The 20,849-nt window shown below is 41.0% G+C and overlaps 1 protein-coding gene across 1 annotated transcript in view; it reads right to left on the bottom strand.

The window, feature by feature from the left end:
• The window catches only part of nav2a (neuron navigator 2a), a 325,729-nt gene that overhangs the window by 107,951 nt on the left and 196,929 nt on the right, over window positions 1-20,849 (bottom strand). The window contains exons 3-4 of the mRNA XM_084731403.1: window positions 9,466-9,583; window positions 4,360-4,412 (exon numbers count right to left, since the gene is read on the bottom strand). Coding sequence (XP_084587529.1) covers window positions 4,360-4,412; window positions 9,466-9,583 — 171 coding nt within the window. The remainder of the gene's footprint in view (window positions 1-4,359; window positions 4,413-9,465; window positions 9,584-20,849) is intronic.

Raw genomic sequence — 20,849 nt, 5'->3', positions numbered from 1 at the left:
GCTTTGATCTTTGATTTAAAATTTTATTCTTTTTTTTGTTACCATGGTGTTTCTTTCAGACTTGCAGCAGACATGTTCAAGAGGGTGGGGCTAGAGAGAAAAAAAAAACAATCCTGGTTTTTATGTCGACCGATTTTCAATTTAGGATTGAAACTTTGACAACCCAGTTAATATTGGTATAGCTTGTGAGAAATCTGTAAAATTCAAAATTCAAGAACTTTGTCATTGTGCAAGCAAAATGAAAGTGCAATTGCATCAATCAAAAAATGCTGCAAATGCATTTAAGACAAACATATTTACAAAGAATAAATAATATAGGAAATCGATTGAATATTAGTGATTAAAAAAGCAAAAATAAAACACAATTAACAATAAAATGCCACTAACAAGGGAGCAAAAGCATTCAGTATAAGGCACAATGTGACAGATATGGAGTAATGATGCATTGGGGCGTTCAATGGCGCGTGATTAGTCTAGAAATATTGCACACAGTTGGTGGTTTTAAGTGACATGTAAGTGAACATTGCACATGCAGCAATGATGGCGGCACATCAGTCTTGTCAGACTTAGGATGTGCTTGAGAAAAAGCTGCTTTTTAGTCCATTTGTGCAGGTGCAGACTGACCTGAAGCTTAAACAGATACGGGTACAAAAGATGGTTAGGGTTAGTCTATGTTTCAAAATATCCATCACTCCAATCCTCATACAATGCAGGTGAAAGGAGTTGGAGGTGGAGGCGTTCACGGCACTGAGAGCGACATCTCTCTGAGAAAACAGTGTTCCAGTACTCTGGATAATCCACAGCTGGCAGCTGCTGCTGCCAACTATATTCATTGAACTACTTTCTGCCAATGAAAAAGTCCCTAAAATTTTGCTTAACCTAAAAAAAAGTTGACTCATAGTAAATCAAGCAAAATTAAAATTAAAAAAGTGGATCTGTTACCAGATTTTAATAACACTGAATGAAATGAGGATGATTAAATGTTTGGCTGGGGTTTAATTTCCCAGCTCTTAGCAGGTGAAATCTAGTTAAAGCTGCACCTTTCACGTGGGATGTTTGGACGAGACAACCTGTGTAGGTTTATTTGTGCATCTCTGTGTGTGCGTGGCATCCTGTGTGGTTTTAACAGCCCGGTGTCAAATCAACACGCTCGCACTGGGCTGAAACCACACAGACAGACACACAAACAAACACACACGCAGAGCCTGACCGGGTGGCAGAGGAGTGACCCGTTGATGGGGGTCCGTTTAACAAGGATGTGACAGTTGTAAAAACAGCCTCTCACTCCGGCCTGGATCGCCTGCATGCTAATCAGCCAGCGTGGGCGTGAGGTGAGAGTTCTCCGGGTTGATTCCACTGACTGAGGCGATTTCCATGTTTATTCGTTTAGTGATGGAGGTTAAGTTAAGTGCTGGTTAATTGGTGGCAGCTTTGGAAGCGTTGGGGGTTTCAAAGCAATGAAATAAAGTGCAGCAAAAGCGGCTCCTGTACTCCTCCACCCCAGCTGCCAATTTAACTCTCAGGACCTGAGTGTGTTTGTGTGCATGTGTTTGTTTTGACAGCGCTACAACACACAAAGCAGACATTTGCATAATGACTGCGGTTGCACCTGCCCTTAGCACTGCTTGAGTGCTTCAGATTTTGCTTTAAATCTGACAAACCTGCAGAGATTATCCGCAGCGATCCAAAAATACTCACATACACACACAGACTGCAACATCTGAGCTGATCCAATGCAAAACAAAAGCTGATTTTGACAGCCATTATCCAATAAACAATATCAGATTGCTTGGCTGCGCACTAATACTTTTTCCTCTCTCTCTTGACTGACACACACCATCCATGAACATTCAGGACACAATCGCAGACGTATTATATTTTCGGAACCACTTGATTTGTCTCACAAGCATCCTGCAATCTTCTTGACAAAACTGCAGGATATCTTCTTGCCTGTAATGTCTCTAATGACATTATTTAATGGCATGCTGCGTCTGCAGATGACAGCGGGGCTGAATGTGACACAGGAAGTTGATAACAGCGCGACAAAACCGCAGAGAGACATCCAGACCGCTGGGAGCAAAGGCTGCAAAACGCTCAATTACAGTCGTCTGGGGGGCGTAATCAGTGCTAATGGTAAAGGTCTAATTGATAGTGAGTGGGACGGAGAGTACAGAGGGAGGTGAGACATATTCAAGTGTGAGTTAGTGCATGTAATTCTGTAGTGACAAAGAGAAACATCTATAACAAATCAATATTCAAACAGAGGCACATGGAGAGGAGAACTTTAGATTTAGGTTTATGGTTAGGGGTTAGGATAGTAAATTTCTGAAGTGGGATGAAAATATACCTTTTTTTGTTGACTGTGCAAATGTACTCAGAAGAATGCTATATCAAACAAATAACTTTATTAAAGAATATTTGAGTTAAATATGTTTATATGTTAAATAACTTAACATATATTGTAAACAATAGATTTGTGACACTGGACCAACTACGCCATAAATCACCAGGAGTGGAGTGGGACTGTGATTCTCAAAGGGTTTTCCGAAAAGTGTTGATGCTTTTAAACTTTTATTCTCTCACTGCAGCTCAGAATAACTTGAGGTGATGATAATTGGAACTAAAAGCTCAGCAGTCTGAGGTCTTTTATTAAAAAAAAAAAAAAAAATCCACGCACTGTTAATTAGCTCCAATTTCAGTCAGATAGACCTCATCAGGCATTAACTACTGTTCGTCTTCTTTCTCATCTCTGTCTTGGCAAAAAGAAGTCTTTGTGAATCACATAATGGTTTGTTCATCACTGAAAAAAAAACACTCTGTGCCCCTTATTCAGAGTATGAAAAGTGATGTAGGGGGTGTGCAAAACACATGATTTGCAAAATACTGGTACAGGCAGTGTGTGGAAAACTACTAAAGACTCTCTCAAATTCAGATAAACATTGCAGTTACATGCATCCTCTTAAGCAAATCCTTCTCATCAACCTGTGCTGAGTATTACACAGATTTACATTACAGTGACCAATCAAATAAACCAGCGTTGAGACATGAGACGCCAACAGGAAGAAAGGAAGAAAGGAAGAAGACCCTCCATGTAGCACTGTAGCATCCTGCTGTTTACTGAAAGACTACAAAGATGGAAGAGAAGCTAATCACCACCTTGATGACCTTTCCAGAGCTGTGCAATCCCCTGTGCACTCGCTTGGCGTTGTGTAGCTCCTCATAGCTCATCACTGTGCTACGATCGGGCATAGTTAGCGAGAGCTAGCAGCACCAAAACACGAGTAGATGTTTCACATGTGGTCACTCACTTTGGCCTTGTGTACCAGTTTAAAACACACTAATGACAGGCCTCGCATGCTGGTTATTTATTGAAAGTAAATGTGTTTTTCAGTCTGTCAGTGTGGACAAACTTCAGCTGTATTTGCTTCGTGGTATCACCTCAGCTCTATATTTTCAGTCATGATAAATTGAGAATATGAACAAGAATCTCTGCTGATATACTGAGACTTTATTATCTGTGAACATGGAGAATTTTCTTTAGACAAAATACAGACTCCCACCACAAAATGAAAACAGAGCACTTCAAAACACTAAAGACAGGATGTTCTCATAGGTATGGTGATATGGGTCCATGAAGAGGGGGTCAGGGATCAGCTGTGCTTCCACCTCCTCCTCAGTTGTTAACTACGGGGCGTGTATCTCTCTCTCTGGTGCTTTGAGAGGCTTCAGCAGTCTGGCTGGTGGCCAAAAATAGCCCCCTCAGCTGGCACACTGGCCCAATTTACGACCCTTCACATTCAGCCGAGGGCGGCTCTGCCCAGGGCACTGTGGGCTCGTTTCCCACAGAGGACACACAAAACTGTGAAAACACCGAAATCACAAAGGAAATCCCAATTTTCGTACCTGCTAAAATGTCACCGCAGACAAAATCACGTCATCGGGACCGGCTGTAAACACTGTCTTTTGTCATCAGCGCTGATGCTCCCAGCCTGCCTTCACTCCCGGAGATGAGATGGATTCTGACTCCTTTGCAAGTGTAATAAGATGAGGCAAAACTGGCCCCAAAACCAAAGCCTGCGATGCTTTCAACTGAGAGCCAACTGCCAGAAGTCTGAGCCAGAGGTTTTCACTGACGGCAGCCCGCAGGACCACAAAAGTAAAAATAAATAGACTAACCGTTCCCATCTACAACTGTTCAGCAGCGACTTCTGTACCGCAGCTCCCAGAGAGGGCCACATGAGTCGGTGAGATGGGACATCAAAAGGGGTGTGTTACTTCACACACACACAAACACACACACACACAAATAGAGGCAAATTTCACAACGTTCTGCCAAAACAAACGTGAAAGGTCACTCACCATCTGAGAACGGCTCTTGGGACAGCCATTGATATCGTCAATCTTCTCATTGGCTGAGGAGGGAGAGAAAGACACAGACAGATAAAAGAAGTTCGGTTAATGTAATCCTCTCTTTATTTCCACCGGAGAGCCCTCAGTGTGTGTGTGTGTGTCCCTGACTGAGGAGAGCAGAGGTGTTCACGCCGGTGACTGTGACCCCCCTCCCCTCCTCTCCCCTCCCCTCCTTCCCCCTCCTCTCCCCTCCCGCCGAGACATGAAACACTATCTGGTAACAGCAAATGGGAACGGGGCCGCCGGGGGCCCAACCGAGATGTGTGTGGTGCTGCTTCTTTTCAGAGGGGGCGTGTGTTTGTGTGTGTGTGTGGTGTCGAGGATTCCTCCCGTCTATTAGAGGCCCAGCCCACAGCAGCTGAGACACGGCCGTCAGCTCACAGCTGACAACTGTGCCAACAGCGTGCAGCTCCTGCATCAGGGGGCTTGCTGGGGCCCACAGTGCAGCTCCACCTCAGGACCATGTACTGCACCACCTACCCTGCGAGAAAATCCTCCTCCTCCTCCTTCACTTACAGCAATGGTCACCGACATTTTTGACTTCAATCGTTTTGCTCATCTCAATCAGGCTATAAACAAAATGTCCCTGTCTATTTATTTTGACTTCAGTAAAATAATTAAGTGCGGAGGAGATTTGGAAGGTTTTAATTATTTCTGGCAAACAGTTTTTAAAAAAATGTCTCATCATGATGAGTATATTTGCAGAAACATGTCAAACAGCATTCCACACTTACAAAAATAGCCTAAACAAATGTGTTAAATGATTAATGATTTAACACTACTAGTGTTGGCTGTGTTTTGGGTGCTTTCTGAAAAGTTTCACACTGTGTTGACACCCACAAGAGACAGCTACTTGATCATTTTTAGATAAATACTCCTTAACAAAATAAATGTTCCCAAATTAAAGAAAACAAAAAACAGACACATTTTCCTAAGATTGGGAGCTGAGGACTAAGCAAAATATCTGAAAAGGTCACTGATCAGACAGAAATTTGCTGCAAAAAATGACTCTGGGGGTTTCCCTCTTCCAAAATCCTGACCTTGAGTGTATGTTGATCAAATAGCTAAACAGGTGCCACATCCGGCCCCAGTATGGATGTCCCGACACCAGCAGGCTGCTCCAGTTTCACCAGCAGTTGTTTGGTGTGAGGTTTTCCCAGCGGACGGGAGGCAGCAGGCAGAAAGGCAGGGCAGGACAGGTGAATGGCTCACTGTGGCTCGTGTTGTTTTAATGTGAACAGAGTGGTCAGCTGTCGGCGTGTATTTATTGCACATAGACTTGATGCTTTGGGAATACAAGACCAGGTCAAAACTTATTTATGTCTGGCCCGTGCACAGCTTCATATGCTTAATGCTTTTAATTTGAAGCGAGTGCTTTTGATTTAAAATAGACAGGAAGCAGTGGCTTCCGTGACTGTCTGCGTCTAGCTGTGAAGCTTTGTTTATGCTTGACACAGTGAGGGTGTGCACACCAAAAGTGACGTCATTGCACCTCTTGAGTTGAGCATCACCTCCCGAGAACCTGACTCAGGGCTGTTTGCATCTATTAATTTCGACAGAGCAACGGCCAACAGGGAAACTCCAACACTTGACCCACAAGTGGTTTAACTTCATTGCTCGTCCGTAAGTCAGCCACAGACTTTCTTGTTTAGAGTGCTGAGCCTCAGCTTTGCTGCGGTCAAGGCCAGAAGCACCGGATGAAAGGGATGATGTTGTGGTTCTTTGACAACAGGAGCTTTGTCAGGAACAACTGTACATTTTCAGGAATGCAGAAGCCTTTTAAGGGAAATGCATTTCAAGTATTACAACACAACTACAGTTTTAGTTCCTGAGCCAAAAAAGTCTCCTCTCAAAAAGACGGACTTTCTGATGGTTCTGTATTAAAGTACAAAAATAACCAGAAAACAATCATGACATCACATCTTGAACCAAACGGACCCTTTTTACTTCATTGCCTGACACAACTACGACAACATAAGCTGCAGTTTCAATGCAGAAACCTCCCCAAGGGATGAGGAACCTTTGGAAGAACTCAGTGTGCTGCCACTGCTAAATTAACTTCTGGGGACATTATTTTACCTCCCAAAAAGTTCCTGCTCAGGGGGGTAATAAATTTTAAAAGTACAGAAACTCTGGGGGGTGGGGCTTGCAGTATTGAATATTTCTGATTGGTTCAGTACTCACAACATTTTATTTCAGCCACAACTCTTAAAACTCTGCAGCTGCAAACCGGTTTATTTTTATGGTCACATCAACATGTTGAAACAAGTCACAGAACAAGTTATTGATGATGAAGTCCAGAACTTATTGCCTTTTTTGGCATAAACAAGCTGAGGATAAAAACTAGCGGGAAATGAAAACAGTGTCACACAAAAATGATGTTTCTCTGCTGCTTTAAATGATGTTGTTGTTGTTCTATGGTCACATGCAAAACTGACATGTAAAAAGAGCCGTCGATTTGTCATGCATCAGCAGACTAGTTTGCCAAATCTCTGTGGGTCTTTAGACTGCAGTGGAAATGCAGACAGCATCAGACGGGAGGAACTTTTAAATTTAGTTATTTATATTTTTAGTTATTATTCCTGGGACAAGGGCTGCAACTGACAATTATTCTCACCATCAATGAATGCGCTGATTATTTTCATGACTGATCAATTAATCATTAAGCCTGTAAAATATAAAAAAATTGTGACTAATGCTCATCACACGTTCCCAGAGCCCAAAGCGACACCTTCAAGTTGCTTCTTTTGTCAAACCAACAGTCCAAAACCCAAAGACTATTAATTTACCATCATAAATGACAAAGAAAAGCACCAAGACCTCACATTTAAGAAGCTGGAGAAATGACGAAAACAATTAAACAATTTTTAAAATAGTTGGTGATTAATTTTCTGTTGTAGACTAATCAATTAATCGACTAATTGTTGCAGAAGAACTGCAGCTATAACTAACAAGTATTTCAGGAAAACGTCCACTGCAATCCATTTCTACGAACTCAGTTACTCTACAGTCCTCATCCAGGTGTGCAGGATTGACGGCTGCAGTAGTTGAAGCGACTACACACCTGGATTAATCAGAATGACCTCAGGCACAGAACCTGGATCCAGTGTGAAACTTATAGCATGAGAAGACGAGACCCTGAAGCATGTGATGTAAACACACTTCACATACAGTGTATAAAATGTCCTCTGATGCCCGTGACCGTGATCTAACTCTAAAAACAGAATCACATGCGACGGCTACAGTGCGAGAACAGTGAGACTCTTCTCTGTTTAGGATGAGTCTGTGTGGAGTGTAGGAAGCATAAATCTGGGTCAGAGACACGGGGGGAAGGAGTGCGGAGAGTCAGCGACATGCTGAGTCACCGGTCAGCTGGTGTCAGCCTCCTCCAGCCTTGGGGCCGTCGGCAGACGAAATGACAGGCCGAGGACAGCCAGATGAAATGACAAGACCGGTGATGACACAGACGAGTGTGAGGGGGTCAGAAACACAGAGGAGCAGCCGACAAAAACAGCTCACTCTGGGCTGAATACTAACGTTATACTTGTGCTGTCATGTGAAGACATTGAACCATTTGGCCTCTGTTATTCTATTTAGGGTCCTGAGACACTTTGAAATCAAGTGGATGACTTTTTAATGTTTGTTGGTTTCATATTTTTTACATTTCATCCCATTTCTGGACATGGAACTGGGAAATCATATGTATCATTATATGTGGAATAAGCTCCCTTATGACAAATTTTTATCTTTAGAGGAGTTTAAGCATCTGTTGATCAATGTTTTACAAAATGAATGAGCCTGTTTTTCCTCATTTGTTTGCCTTGTATCTGCGTCTGTACTTGTTTTACCTTTTTTTCTTTATTGTAAATCACTTGGTCTTGTGTTTGTGTTGTATTTATGCTCGTTTTGATGATGTATTTGCAGGACACCTCTGTAAATGAGAGATATGCTCTCAGTTGGTTTCCCCTGATTAAATAAAGGTTGATCTAATCTAATCTAATCTAATTACATCCTGAATGATACACATTTTCACCAATGTCAGCATGGCAATAACAGAGGGACTGTAGTTACAAAGTCACTTTTTCAGAATTGTCAAGGTACATTTTCAAGCCTTTCCAGCATCTTGCAGCTTCAGTAAATTACATATTTCTATACATGTACTCAAAATGATTAATGATCACATTAAATCAGATCTTACTGTGCTAAAAAAAACCATGGCATCCTATAGAAGGATGACAAATTAAAGGAAAAAAAAGTTTAATGCTTCAAAATGTGTCATCTGAAAGTAAACTTGGCATCCTTTCTCACTTGGCTGAGCCAAAATCAAACTTATTTTATTCCTTTATTTAAAAAGAGAACAATTTAAAGCAATGCAATTCCAATTTCAAGTAGTTTCAAGCACTTTTCAGCCCTTGAAAACACTACATTAAAATTCAAGGATTTCCAGGACCCATATGAACCCTGTAATTAACATGTAATAGACGACACCTTACAGGTCCTTCTCTTGTATTCTGATATAGTAGCACATATTTCTGTCCTGACTTCGGTTTGTTTAAAGGACAAATTTCTCTTAGTCAATAACTTTAAGTAAGAATTACACAAGTCATTCATGTACATAAGTTTAAATCTCACAACACACAAGGTTTTCTTTGTTTCTAAATTAGATAAGGATGTTTTTTGGACCAAATTAGCACCCAACTTCTTCAGAAAAAGATGGACTTTAACTTCTAAAATAGTGTTTTGTCCTGATTTTATGTGCAAGGAATCTACTCAGTTGTGCACAAGTAAATAAATTCTTTCATACTGAAATTCAAATTATTGCATCAGATATTACAGTTAAAGAGTGTCATTCTGTAACATCCACTCTATCTTGCAAAAGTAAAGCTAATAATTTCACAATGATGTCCCTATTTTGTAAAAAGTTGCCACTCAGTGTTTGGTAAAAGTCAGTCCTGTCTTTAAAAACAGTGTTTCACATTTTTTTTTCCAGCGGCCACATGATCAGCGCCGCCTTCCTTCTGCAGATTTTTGGGATCAAACGTGTGTTTTCCTTACCTACGACCTGGATGATCTCCGCCAGCAGCACTCCATCTGTGACGTCTGTTTGCAGGTCCTTGATGAGACGCTTGTGTCCTGACTTGGCAAGGTAGTGGTTGGCCCAGTCCGTGTAGATCTGCGGTCAGACACAAACACAGCCACGGCGTTCAGTTACGAGCCAACGAAAAATAAAAAAAAAACATCCAGTCCAAAATAGGGGCAACCCCCGTCAGGTCATCCACGTGTTTCAAACTCCATAAACACTTGAAAACTACAAAAGGTATAAATGGTTGGAGCAAATTTACGACTCTAATAAAATAACAACATGGTTGAATGGGAGCAGAGTAGCCCTCTTTCTTTTGTTGGGGCTCCGATCTGGCATATATCCGCGTGGTATTCAAATTGGGGCCATTGTGCTCAGCCAGGGCATTCATCTCAGAGCGCACGGCGGCTGTTTTCAATGGGCCATGCTGACATCACTCTCTGGGGACAGAAAAGACCCTTCACTGCCGCGGGGGGAGGAGGGGAGGGGGGCAGAGCAAGCATCTGAATAATCTGAATAGCTTCCTTCATAATTAGTCGCCAAACTCTTTCTCTTTTACTCGTTCTGTCTCTCATCAAGAGAGTTTCTATTTCTGGTGAGTTTAAAAAAAAAAGGCTCACAAAGGTCGAAGAGAAGGCGCACAGAACATTATTCCAGTAAAGAAGAAGTTATTTTTGAGAATCTGATACCTCAAGAATCTTGATCTTGATTTGCAGCATCACTGGGCTTGTCTGTACACTGCAGAGAGTCTGTTTAACAAGTGTAACTTCAGAGCGCTTTCTCCCCCACAGGGATCTGAAAACATGTGCGACAGCTCGGCTAAATAAAGACACCTCTCCCTCTGCGTCTCGCTCTTGTTTTCACACAAAACCAAAAACTGTTATGCCAGTCTGGTGAAAAAGGCGACAGAGAAAAGACAGTCAGTGTGAGTAACCGGGTTACTGTCGGCTTTCTGGTTCCTTCAGTGTCATGGTTTCCTCTGCTAGATTTCTCCCGGAGAAAGCAGATTTCTCGGCAATGCACACATGCAGCTTTTTACATGTCTGCATGTGCATAAGGGAAAATCTCAGATAAAAAAAAATACTTATTACTCAGAAGTAGGGATGGAAATTAATAAGATTCTGTTTATATCAATGGCATTAATGATTCTGCTTTTCAGTCTGATTCTTCACTGATTCCTGATCAAATTTCTATATTGAAAAAAATTAGACATTCACAGGTTTTACTCTCAATCTGAACACAGTGCAGAAACACAGCTATGTCTCCTTGTTGTAAACACCTGAACTTGACATCACTGTTTTGCACTGCTCAACTGTCAGAACAACATGCCACTACTGATAAAAGTAACTGATACACTCAGAGACATATGATTGTAATGGCTCAGACAACTTGGAACCGGTTCTCAACTATATCACGTTCTCGATTCCCATCCCTACACATGAGCTCCTTTCACCACCTGTCCCTGAAAAACTTTTCCTGCATGTGTGAATGGGAGCAGGAAATTCAGGGAAATCTGTACTGCCAGTTTTCCACCCCAAGACCGAGTAACGATTTAGGGAAAACACAGGTGGTGAATTCAAACAATGACACTGCAGGGGTCAGCCTGTAAAGGGATGAAAGATGCCTTCACACAGAGTGAACAAACCAATCACAGGAATCCAAAAGCAACTGGAGTCACAACGACCCCGGATTTTAGAGCTTCTTTTAATGTTCCTTTTCTTCTGTTACTGCCATCTGCTGGACTGTCCCTCGCCTCATCTATTCCCAGATTGCCACAGCATGTACGAAAACGCGCAAGACAGAAATGTTCCTCAACGTAGCTGCGTTTGTGATTAGCCAAAATCAGTAGCAATGCCCGAAAAGTTATTCCAGTAATTTACTGGGAATGATGTGTGAAAGATGCTATGGTCAAGGTAGGAACTCACGTGTACAAATCATTAGCAAATCCCAAATGGAGTTACTGTTACTTAATTATTTTCAACATAAATGAAAACTGTTGCAGGCTGCTGACACCTTGCTGATATTTGACATTTTGTTCAATCAACAAAAAGCCTTTGAAATTAAACCATAGAGAGTGGGGCTCTGAAATTATAATACAGCTCTATAGGTTCTAAAGTGAAAATAGAACCCTCTCCATGATAACTGCATCTGCTGCTCTGACAATAAAAATGCAAATATTTTATAAAAAAGTCACAAGTCTCAAGTCCTCAAATTCGTGACTTAATTCTGACTTACGTCAAGTCGTGTGACTGGAGTCCCTCACCTCTGGGATATAATTATGCATCTTAATCTATTAGTCTGAATGTGTTTGTTCAAACATTATTTGTAAAATTCAGACATACTCTGCCCGGCCAAAAAAAAGTCATCACCAGGATTTAACTAATCAAACAGGTCAGATCCTTCCATTGGATAATTACTGCAGTGATTAATATGTTTCAGCTGACAACAAGTTATTGAACCCTAACTGATGCAGTGAGGAGCTTCTCATTTCTTAAACAACCATGTCAGAGGACATATCCTGTGGTCTGGAAAAGATGTTACTCTGTTCCAGACGAGTCAAATTATTGTCCTGCATCAAGCAAAGAAAACAACTAAGGAGTTTCGATGAAACTACTAAAATTGGTTTAAGAACACATTAAAACCTGGAGGGATAGTGGTGAACCATCATCTTCAAGGAAGAAATGTGGTCAGGGAAAAAAGGCTGGAATGATCGCGATCGGAGATTACTGAAATGCTTGGTGAAATCAAATTAGAAGAAATCAACAGTAGAACTCACAGCTGTGTTTAATAGAGAAAGTAAGAGCATTTCCACACACAATGTGAAGAGAAGTCAAGGGATTGGGACTAAACAGCTGTGTAGCCTTAAGAAAAACACTTATCAGTGACGCTAATCAGGAAAAAGGCTTCAGTTTGTGAGAAAGGATAAAGATTGGACTCTGGAGTGATGGAAAAAGGTCATGTGGTCTGATGAGTCCAGATTTACCCTGTTCTAGAGTGATGGGGGCATCAGGGTAAGAAGAGAGGCGGATGAAGTGATGCTCCCATCATGCCTAGTGCCTACAGTACAAGCCTGTGGGGGCAGTGTTATGATCTGGGGTTGCTTCAGTTTCTCAGGTCGAGGTTCAGCAACGTTATGTGTCCAAAAAATGAGCTCAGCTCACTACCTGAATATACTGAATGAGCAGGTTTTTACATCAATGGATATTTTCTTCCCTGATGACACGGGCAGATTCCAAGATGACAATGCCAGGATTCATCAGGCTCAGATTGTGAAAGAGAGGTTCAGGAAGCATGAGACTTCATTTTCACACGTGGATTGTCCACCACAGAGTCCAGACCTTAACCCCACTGAGAATCTTTGGGATGAGCTGGAGAAGACTTTACACAGAGGTCCGACTCTCCCATCATCAATACAAGATCTTGGTGAAAAATTAATGCAACTCTGGACAGAAATAAATGTTGTGACATTGCATAAACTTACTGAAATTATGCCATGGCGTAAATAAAGCTACAGGCGGTCCAACGAAATATTAGTGTGTGACTGTAACACTGTATTTTCACTATAAGAGAAAAAAACCTCTTAAATAAGTCATGGCTCCAAAGTTTACATTCATTTACACACATATTTACAGAATGCAACAGTAACCATGTTGCCACTTTACTTTGTATAAATCTGTGCAACCTTTGTCCTGGTTTCTAATGTGCTTAAACTTTCTCAAGAACTTCAGATTTTCTCTCATTACAGTGAAATTCAAGTGCGTGTGTTAGTACCGAATGAGTGCACAGCTTTGTTAAGGTCAAACCCTCACACAGACACGGACACGCACAACATGCGTGGTGAGGTGTGTGACACGGTTGTGACCCTTGTTTCTTTCACCGTAAACAGACCTGGAGCTTCTCTGCCACGCTACTCATCATGTGAATCACCGCTTCTCATGATCCTTTCCAACAGGTGTGAGCACTTCAAAGGCGCACACACACACACACACACACACACACACACACACACACACACACACACACACACGAACACACATGCACATACCTACACTCATCTTCACACACAGGCTCAGATGCAGAAGGTTTATGAGAGTCCACGACCACACACTCAACACAAAGAGCCTCTGAGCGACGCTCAAATCACAGAGGCTGCATACTCGAGCACAAATGCACAGTTAAAAACAGACTCTTGAGTGACACACAGAGCTAAAATAAACCTCCCAGCAGCAGGATTAGACTCCATCCTTTCAATTCACGCTCTCAGCTGGTCATGGAGAAAAGGAAGTGCAGTGTTCGGGAGCTTTTGTGTGTGTCTAAGCTTTCTTTGAAGTAGTTTCGGGCAGGTAAATTGAGGGGTGTGGATTGTAATTAAAATCAAGGTGAAATGGGTGGCTGTCAGTCACAGAGCTAAAAAAAACTGACAGAGGGGGGTCAAACAGCCTGAAGGCAAGCGGGGGGGGGGGTTCTGTGAGAGGAAAGAAAAGAAAAGTGGAAGTGGGCAAGTCACAACAGGTTGCTTTTAAGTCCTGAAAATTATACTTTTCAAAATACATTCTGTGTCTCGGATGTCTTTTTCTCAGCCAAAACAGCAGATCCAAACTTCAGATGTGATATCTGAGGTATTCTCAGCTCAGTTTTGAAGAGGAAACATGCAGGCGTGACACATTTTAGTGCAGTGAGTGTGATTTACAGAGAAAATGGACAACAACCACACAGTTCTGATAAAAGAGAAAACATGCATTATTACACACAAATTGATATTTAATTTATTAAATCAGATTATTATGTGTACCTTGTGGCCTCATTTGCAGCAGAGCTTCACAGGATCATCACTGACTCTGCAGCTCTACTGAGCTTTTTAGCTCAGTGTTTTCATTTTGCAACAGATTTATTGTATAGTCAAATCACTTCTCTCAATAACCTGGTTTCTGTCAGCAGCAGGTAGCAGTTTTCAGCACTAACTAACCATTCCAGTCCAGCAGTGGCACCAAACAACAAACAGACCATTGGCGGGTGAAGTTAGCAACCAGCTAATTAAGTTAGCAGTTGAACATCTATCAGCCAGAAAGCCAGATATTTTTCTCAGGAATTGGAGGAGACTAAAACACAGATAAAAGCGGAGTAAATATTGAACTTTGATTCATCAGTTGAACAGAGACCCAACTCCATATGAATACATGTGCTGCTCTGTGTCTAATGGACATGTAAATCTTAAATTCAATAGTTAGCTAACACACCAGCCATAACCACCTGTTGTCTGTCTGTTGAGAAGTTTTTAATTTAAACTGGAGATTGCTGAGCATGAGTTTGGAACATTCTTATGTTTTTTCTTATGCACACAAAGTGTTTTTTGTATACTGTAGTTTCAGTTTTCTTTAAGATGCTTAGAACAGTGTGATGGTATTGTTACCAAACGTCATGGGTTCACCTGACTGAATAAAATTAACAAGGAAACAAAAAAACAGGATGAGGAGACCAAATCTCTTAATTTAAACATTATTTATTTATTTATTTAGAACCCAAACAACAACAGCCACAACGTCGTGGCTATTCAGAAGGTGAATGTTTTGACACAGAGCTGATTAGATGGCCTCCAGTAACTGAACTAACTATTGTGAGTTGGTTGGAAGTCAAACAAGTCTTCTAGAAAAAAAAGACAACTCTCACAAAGCTTAGATTTTAACCTAGTTGAAGAGGGCAGGAGGAAACATGTGGATGCAAAACACAAACATAAGGAATTAATTACTTGTAACCATTAATAAAGGAACCATCCCCAGTGATACATAACCAGCACTGAGGTCCTTCGCCACAGACCAAATGTTACAACATCAGTCAGCTGCCCAAATCAAAGACCATGTTAATAATTGAAACCTAAAAAACATCACAAATGCATTAATCTGGATCATGTGTGTTTAACCGCACCTTTATTGTAGCTTCTGTGATCTGAAAATCACTTTAAAGGTCACAGAACGACAGACGGAGAGGGAGGTGGAGGCTGATGAGTAGCAGACATCTGATCTCAGAGACGTTTTAATAAGCTGCGTGGTTAGTGAAGACGAGTATCGACTCTGACTCAATATCTATCAGACGGGAATGACTCCAGCCCGGTCTCCACATCAGAGGGACCCACTCTGCATACTGAAGAGAAATTTTAATCAAAACTCCCCAGGGTTGTAAATGACTGATGAATTGATATTGCAATTGTATCAGAGATTGAATTATTTGACTGGATAAGACGGCGACGTACAGGCTAAGTGGTCTATGCAAAGAAAGGATGTAGTTTCATTTCAGGTCATTTCTGTGCAGGGTTACAATTGAACATCAGTGGTTTTATAAGTATTAAGTATTGTAAGCATCAATGGATGCCTTTGAATGGTCCAGACCATAACACCTAAATTTAGACTGTATTTTATTTGGGCTAAATTATTACAGGGTTGTGTAAAGGTTTGGCTGACTTTGTTAAATGGAAAAAGACTCAGGGATGAGCGGATTGATTCTGCAGGATCAATACATCAGTCCTACCAAGCTCATTTTTTATAGATTCCTTTAGAAATGGTTGATAATAACATTATATAAACGCAAAACACTGGTGGCTCCATCACCCCCAAACCCTTTCAGTACTTTTATATAATGTTTGTGCCAATGCACAGCTATAAAAAAAATACAATAAGATGCAGTATTTGTGAAAAGTAAGTGCAGGAATATGAGTAACCTCTTCAAACATTAGTAAAACACACCCTGAAAGTTAGAAGATGTGTACAAAGAAAGGAGCTAATTTATTTTATTATCATTTTTATAGTATGTCTGATAAAGACTTTTCTTTTTACACTTTATACACTTTAAAAACACTTTTAAAACATTTTTTTAAATTATACTCATATTTGTGGCTGTCGTGTGTCAGCTGATTTTAGAGTCTTTGTTTTTCTGTTTAAAAATTTGATCATTATTCTGAAATATTAGACACTCACCTAAAAAAAATTATCGGTATCAAGGAAAATGGTGACAGAGATAAGAAGAAGACCTCAAAATATAGCATTTGATGAAAGTACCATAATGTCCAAAACTCAAGGTTCTTTCAAGATTAATCAGTTAATAATTTGGTCCCTTCCAGTTTCTCAAAGTCCAAGTGTTAAATGTCTTGTTTTATCAGTCCAACACACAAAAATATTTAGTTTAATCTGATATAAAACAGAGAAAAGCAGTACACTTCCATATCTGAGGGGCTGAAAACTTTTTCGCCATTTTTGTATGAAAAACTACTTAAACAATTAATCTATTGTGAAGACAGTTTTTTTTCTGAGTACTGGATTAGTCGACTCAACACTGCAGCTACAGTAAGGAAAACAATATCCTGGTAGATTTCTCTGTGTATGTGCTCATCTAGGTATTGTGTTCATATTAATACCAAAGCTCCCTGATAATCTAAACCTCCTGTCTGTCTAATTAGTACTGTAATGGCACAACAAGCTGTTCAGAGTGTTTCCTTGCATTTGGCTCACTGCACACTGGGATCAGTTTCAGTCACCAATGCCCCCCAGCAGTGCTAAAATAAATAGCACTAAATAATATAAAAATAAATAAGCATGGCCAGGCCTCTCTCTAGTATCCTCACCACTCACATCCATATGTCAACACTCAGTGACTGAGTGACCCGTATCAAACAGTCTGATGTTCATGTTCAGACACAGTTTCCGAGAGGGAAAATCCCCAGAATCTCACAGTAATCCCGACCCTCTTCTCATGGGATTGAGGGTCTTTTTTAGGAGCTGTAAATCGGTGCCAGTGTTGGGGACATTCCCATCACCGAAGAGAGCAACATGACACTGACTCATTCACGCTGTCAGGGCCGTATGGAAAATGTCATATGTGGCCTCTTGACCTCGCGCTTTGGGAGTTTGTCACCGTCGGGGACAAAATGTGGGCAGAGAATGCATCCTTTGTGGTTTCAACACTGACCGAGAACAGCGCAGTCCCAAAACGTTTGGACAGTTATACAAACTTTCTTTTGTTTCTGTTCTAAACTCCAGAACATTGGATTTGAGATGAAACAATGACATTTCAGTGCTAACTTTCTGCTTTCATTAAAATCTTTACACATTCATGTTCAGCCAGTGCAGACCCTGTAGCCCTTAGACATAAACTCAGTACAGCAGTATTGATGTAAATAAGGCGATCAATTGATCTCCTGATCATTTTCATGATTAATCCTTCAGTCTAAAATGTCAAAATGAAAAATGCTCATCACATTTTCCCAGAACCCAAAGTGACATCTTTAAATTGCCTCTTTTGTCCAACTAACAGTCCAAAACTCTTCATTTAGCATCATAAACGACAAACAAAAGCAGCAGATGCTTCCGTTTAAGAAGCTGGAACCAGCAAATACTTGACATTTTTGCTTGAAAAATGACTGAAACGATTAATCAATTATCAAAATAGTCAGCGATTTGTCTTCGCTTGGAGCAATGATAGGCAGCTGGACTTTGCTTGAGGTTCTTGAAGACATTTCTCTCTCTGAAACATCCTCCAGAGCCTAAATAATAGTCCTGTTACCTACATTAACAAATACCATGTCCTGGATGACTGAGAATCATCAGAGACTGTTGGCAATTAATTTGTTTTCTTTTTTTTAAAACATCCTTTTTATTGGTATTTTCAAGTTGAAAGGAAATAAATAAAAAGGAGGGAAAGGAAAGAAAAGAAGAGAGAGGGCAACAGAGAAACTACAGGTAACATGGGTCATACATTAGTGCAAGGAACAGGATTTTTCAGTGAGAGTGGGTTACAGTCCATACAGTATAAAGTCCATTTTCCCAGACCTTTATGTATTGGTCAGTTTGTAACCTTAAGGAAAAGGTCGGTCTCTCCATACGGTTTATTTCCTTGACAACAGTAATCCAGTCGTCCTCTGATGGGGGTTTTTCCCCACAGCCACTTCCGTGTGATGGCTTTCTTGCTTGTAACAAGACAAGGACTCTATAGAGATACTTGTCGTGAGCAAAGATATTGTCTTGGAATTTGCCTAGATATAATGTGGGAAAATTTTTATCCCAAAAATGGTATTCATTTCCTCTGCAATCACTTTCCAAAATGGAAGGATAAAGAACAGCCCCAAAATACATGAAAGTGGTCTGCCATTGATTTACCACACTGCCTCAATCATTCTGACCATCAGAGCCCCGCTGTTGAAGCTCCAGATGCAAATACCACAAACTGAAACAGGAAGTTAGTCTTTTATTATAATGGTCACATTATCATTTCAGTTACCATGTACTTACCACAGCGGCATTGCTATATGCTTATACTGTATTTAAACTATGGCTACGAATATGAATAACAATGCAGGCCTTATGATTCAATATATTGGTATAAATTGTGAAACTGTCATGCTATAAAGAACGTGTTAAAAAAGTTTACTTTTGATGCAATCAGATCAGTGAAGATAGATAACATCATTATCTAGCAGTCAGGGTTTAAATAACTCAAAATAAACCACTGCCACAAGTCTTTGCATGTCTGCATGAAACAGTGTTTTTGAGAGTTGATATAATATCACAAAACTAGATTTTGCGATTCCAGGTGTATCGATATTTTCTAATATAAACCCTGACATAAACAAATTTCCTGGCATTGATTTTTAAGATTATTTTGAGCTTTTTATCGCCTGTATTGGACAAAGTGAGTTGAATAAGCAGAGAGGAAATGCGAGGACAGAGAGGTGCAACAAAGATCACTGGAATCGAACCAGTGACGCTGTGGCATGTGCTGCAACCATTCGGCTACCGAGGCCCTCAACAGTGTGAAATAGCAGTTTATTCATACAGTTTTTAGTTTGTGTGGACTAGACTAGAGGAAATGTTTTGTGGCAGTGATGGGGATCCAAATAAAAGACTAAAGAACAGCCAACAGTAGCACATCCTCCCAGCACTGTACACACCACTGGCTAATGCTGAATCAAGTAAACTGACATCATGATGTTTCATCTGAGCTCAGATGACAGACCAGAACACAACAGACCATGATTTGTCATTTTACAAGCACAGATTGTATGAAAGCCTGGACTCTTGTGCATGTTCACATGATAATATCCAATTATAGCTTTCAAAACTGACACAGAGTCAGTTCTTCAAAGCCTGTGACAAGCAGCCATGAGTCACTCATTCAGACAGCTGCATCTTTTTTCCTCTCACACAAACACACAAATCTGCCTCACATCCAGCATCCCCGCTGCCTCCGTTTGCTGAGTCACCAGACTGCTGTGCGCCGCCTACGGAAGGGCATGACGCACACAGGCCATCCCCGCGGTGCTGGGTCAGCCTGGGTGGAGAGAGGGTGAGGGCAGCCAGGGCACCACACAGGGTGAGTGCCCTTGAGTTGGAGGGGACTTTCTGAAGAGGGAAGAGTGAAAAGTGACTTTGTGTTTTGGCTACTGGCTCAGCTGCAGGTGCAGAGGTGGAAGTTTAGCAAATGTCATGAAATATCATGACAGAGGCTGATTACACAGTAGGAGGAGCTAAACAGATGTGCTTTTGTGCTTCTTGTGGTCATGTGTGTGATTGCGTGTCACGTTATTTTGGTCTTTAAACTCTGTTGTTGTTTGCAACTGACACTGACTTCGATAATCTGCTTGCTTCAAGCCTTTTAGTGATGCTGATGTAAACACTTCAGCATCATAGCTGCTGTTTTGACAGTAAATAAAGTCAATTTCAGACTCGATCTGACAATAAAAGTATCATCATCATCATCACTTAAAGTGATACATTCCTCAGTGCTGCTATACTGAGTTCTCCTGTTGCAAAATCTGTTGTTCTTTCTGCATCCAGTGATGTCACAGTGATGTAATTATTACTTGCCGTTTCAGCTTGAACTTCTAGTCTCTACCTCTGGGTAGTCGGGGTGTGAAAGATTAGTATTTTTGTTACCTAAAGCTATGTTTTGGCCAGCAAAGTGATAGCTAAAGGTTGGGGTGCTGATACACAGCATCACGGGTGTGAGATGCTTGCACACCGTGCATCCTGGTGCATGTAGGCAATGCCAGCACAGCTCTATGAGCAGGAGAGGTAAATATAGCACCCACCGAGAAATTTATCGCTTCAATTGACTAGATTGCCTGCCTGCACATCCACATGGAAATAGGGCTGCTGTAATAGGCTGGTTGTTTTGTTGGGGGGGTGATTTTTGTCATTTTATTTTGCTAATTTAATTCTCTGCAGCATGAGAGTGATGCACTTTAATTGAGTGGCACTCAGCTGGTGGCGAGTGCACTGAGCTGGGAGTGGAATGAAAGCTAAACAGACTATTTTCACATGCAATGCAGTGAATTAATGATTAAGGAGCAGAGTTGGTGATTGTTGGAAATGTG

This window comes from Lutjanus erythropterus, chromosome 1 (assembly GCF_056507025.1).
Source record: "Lutjanus erythropterus isolate fLutEry1 chromosome 1, fLutEry1.hap2, whole genome shotgun sequence".
In the NCBI taxonomy this organism is placed as follows: Eukaryota; Metazoa; Chordata; class Actinopteri; order Lutjaniformes; family Lutjanidae; genus Lutjanus; species Lutjanus erythropterus.
Note: the sequence above shows the minus strand (reverse complement) of the source record. Positions and strands in the feature narration are given on the sequence as shown.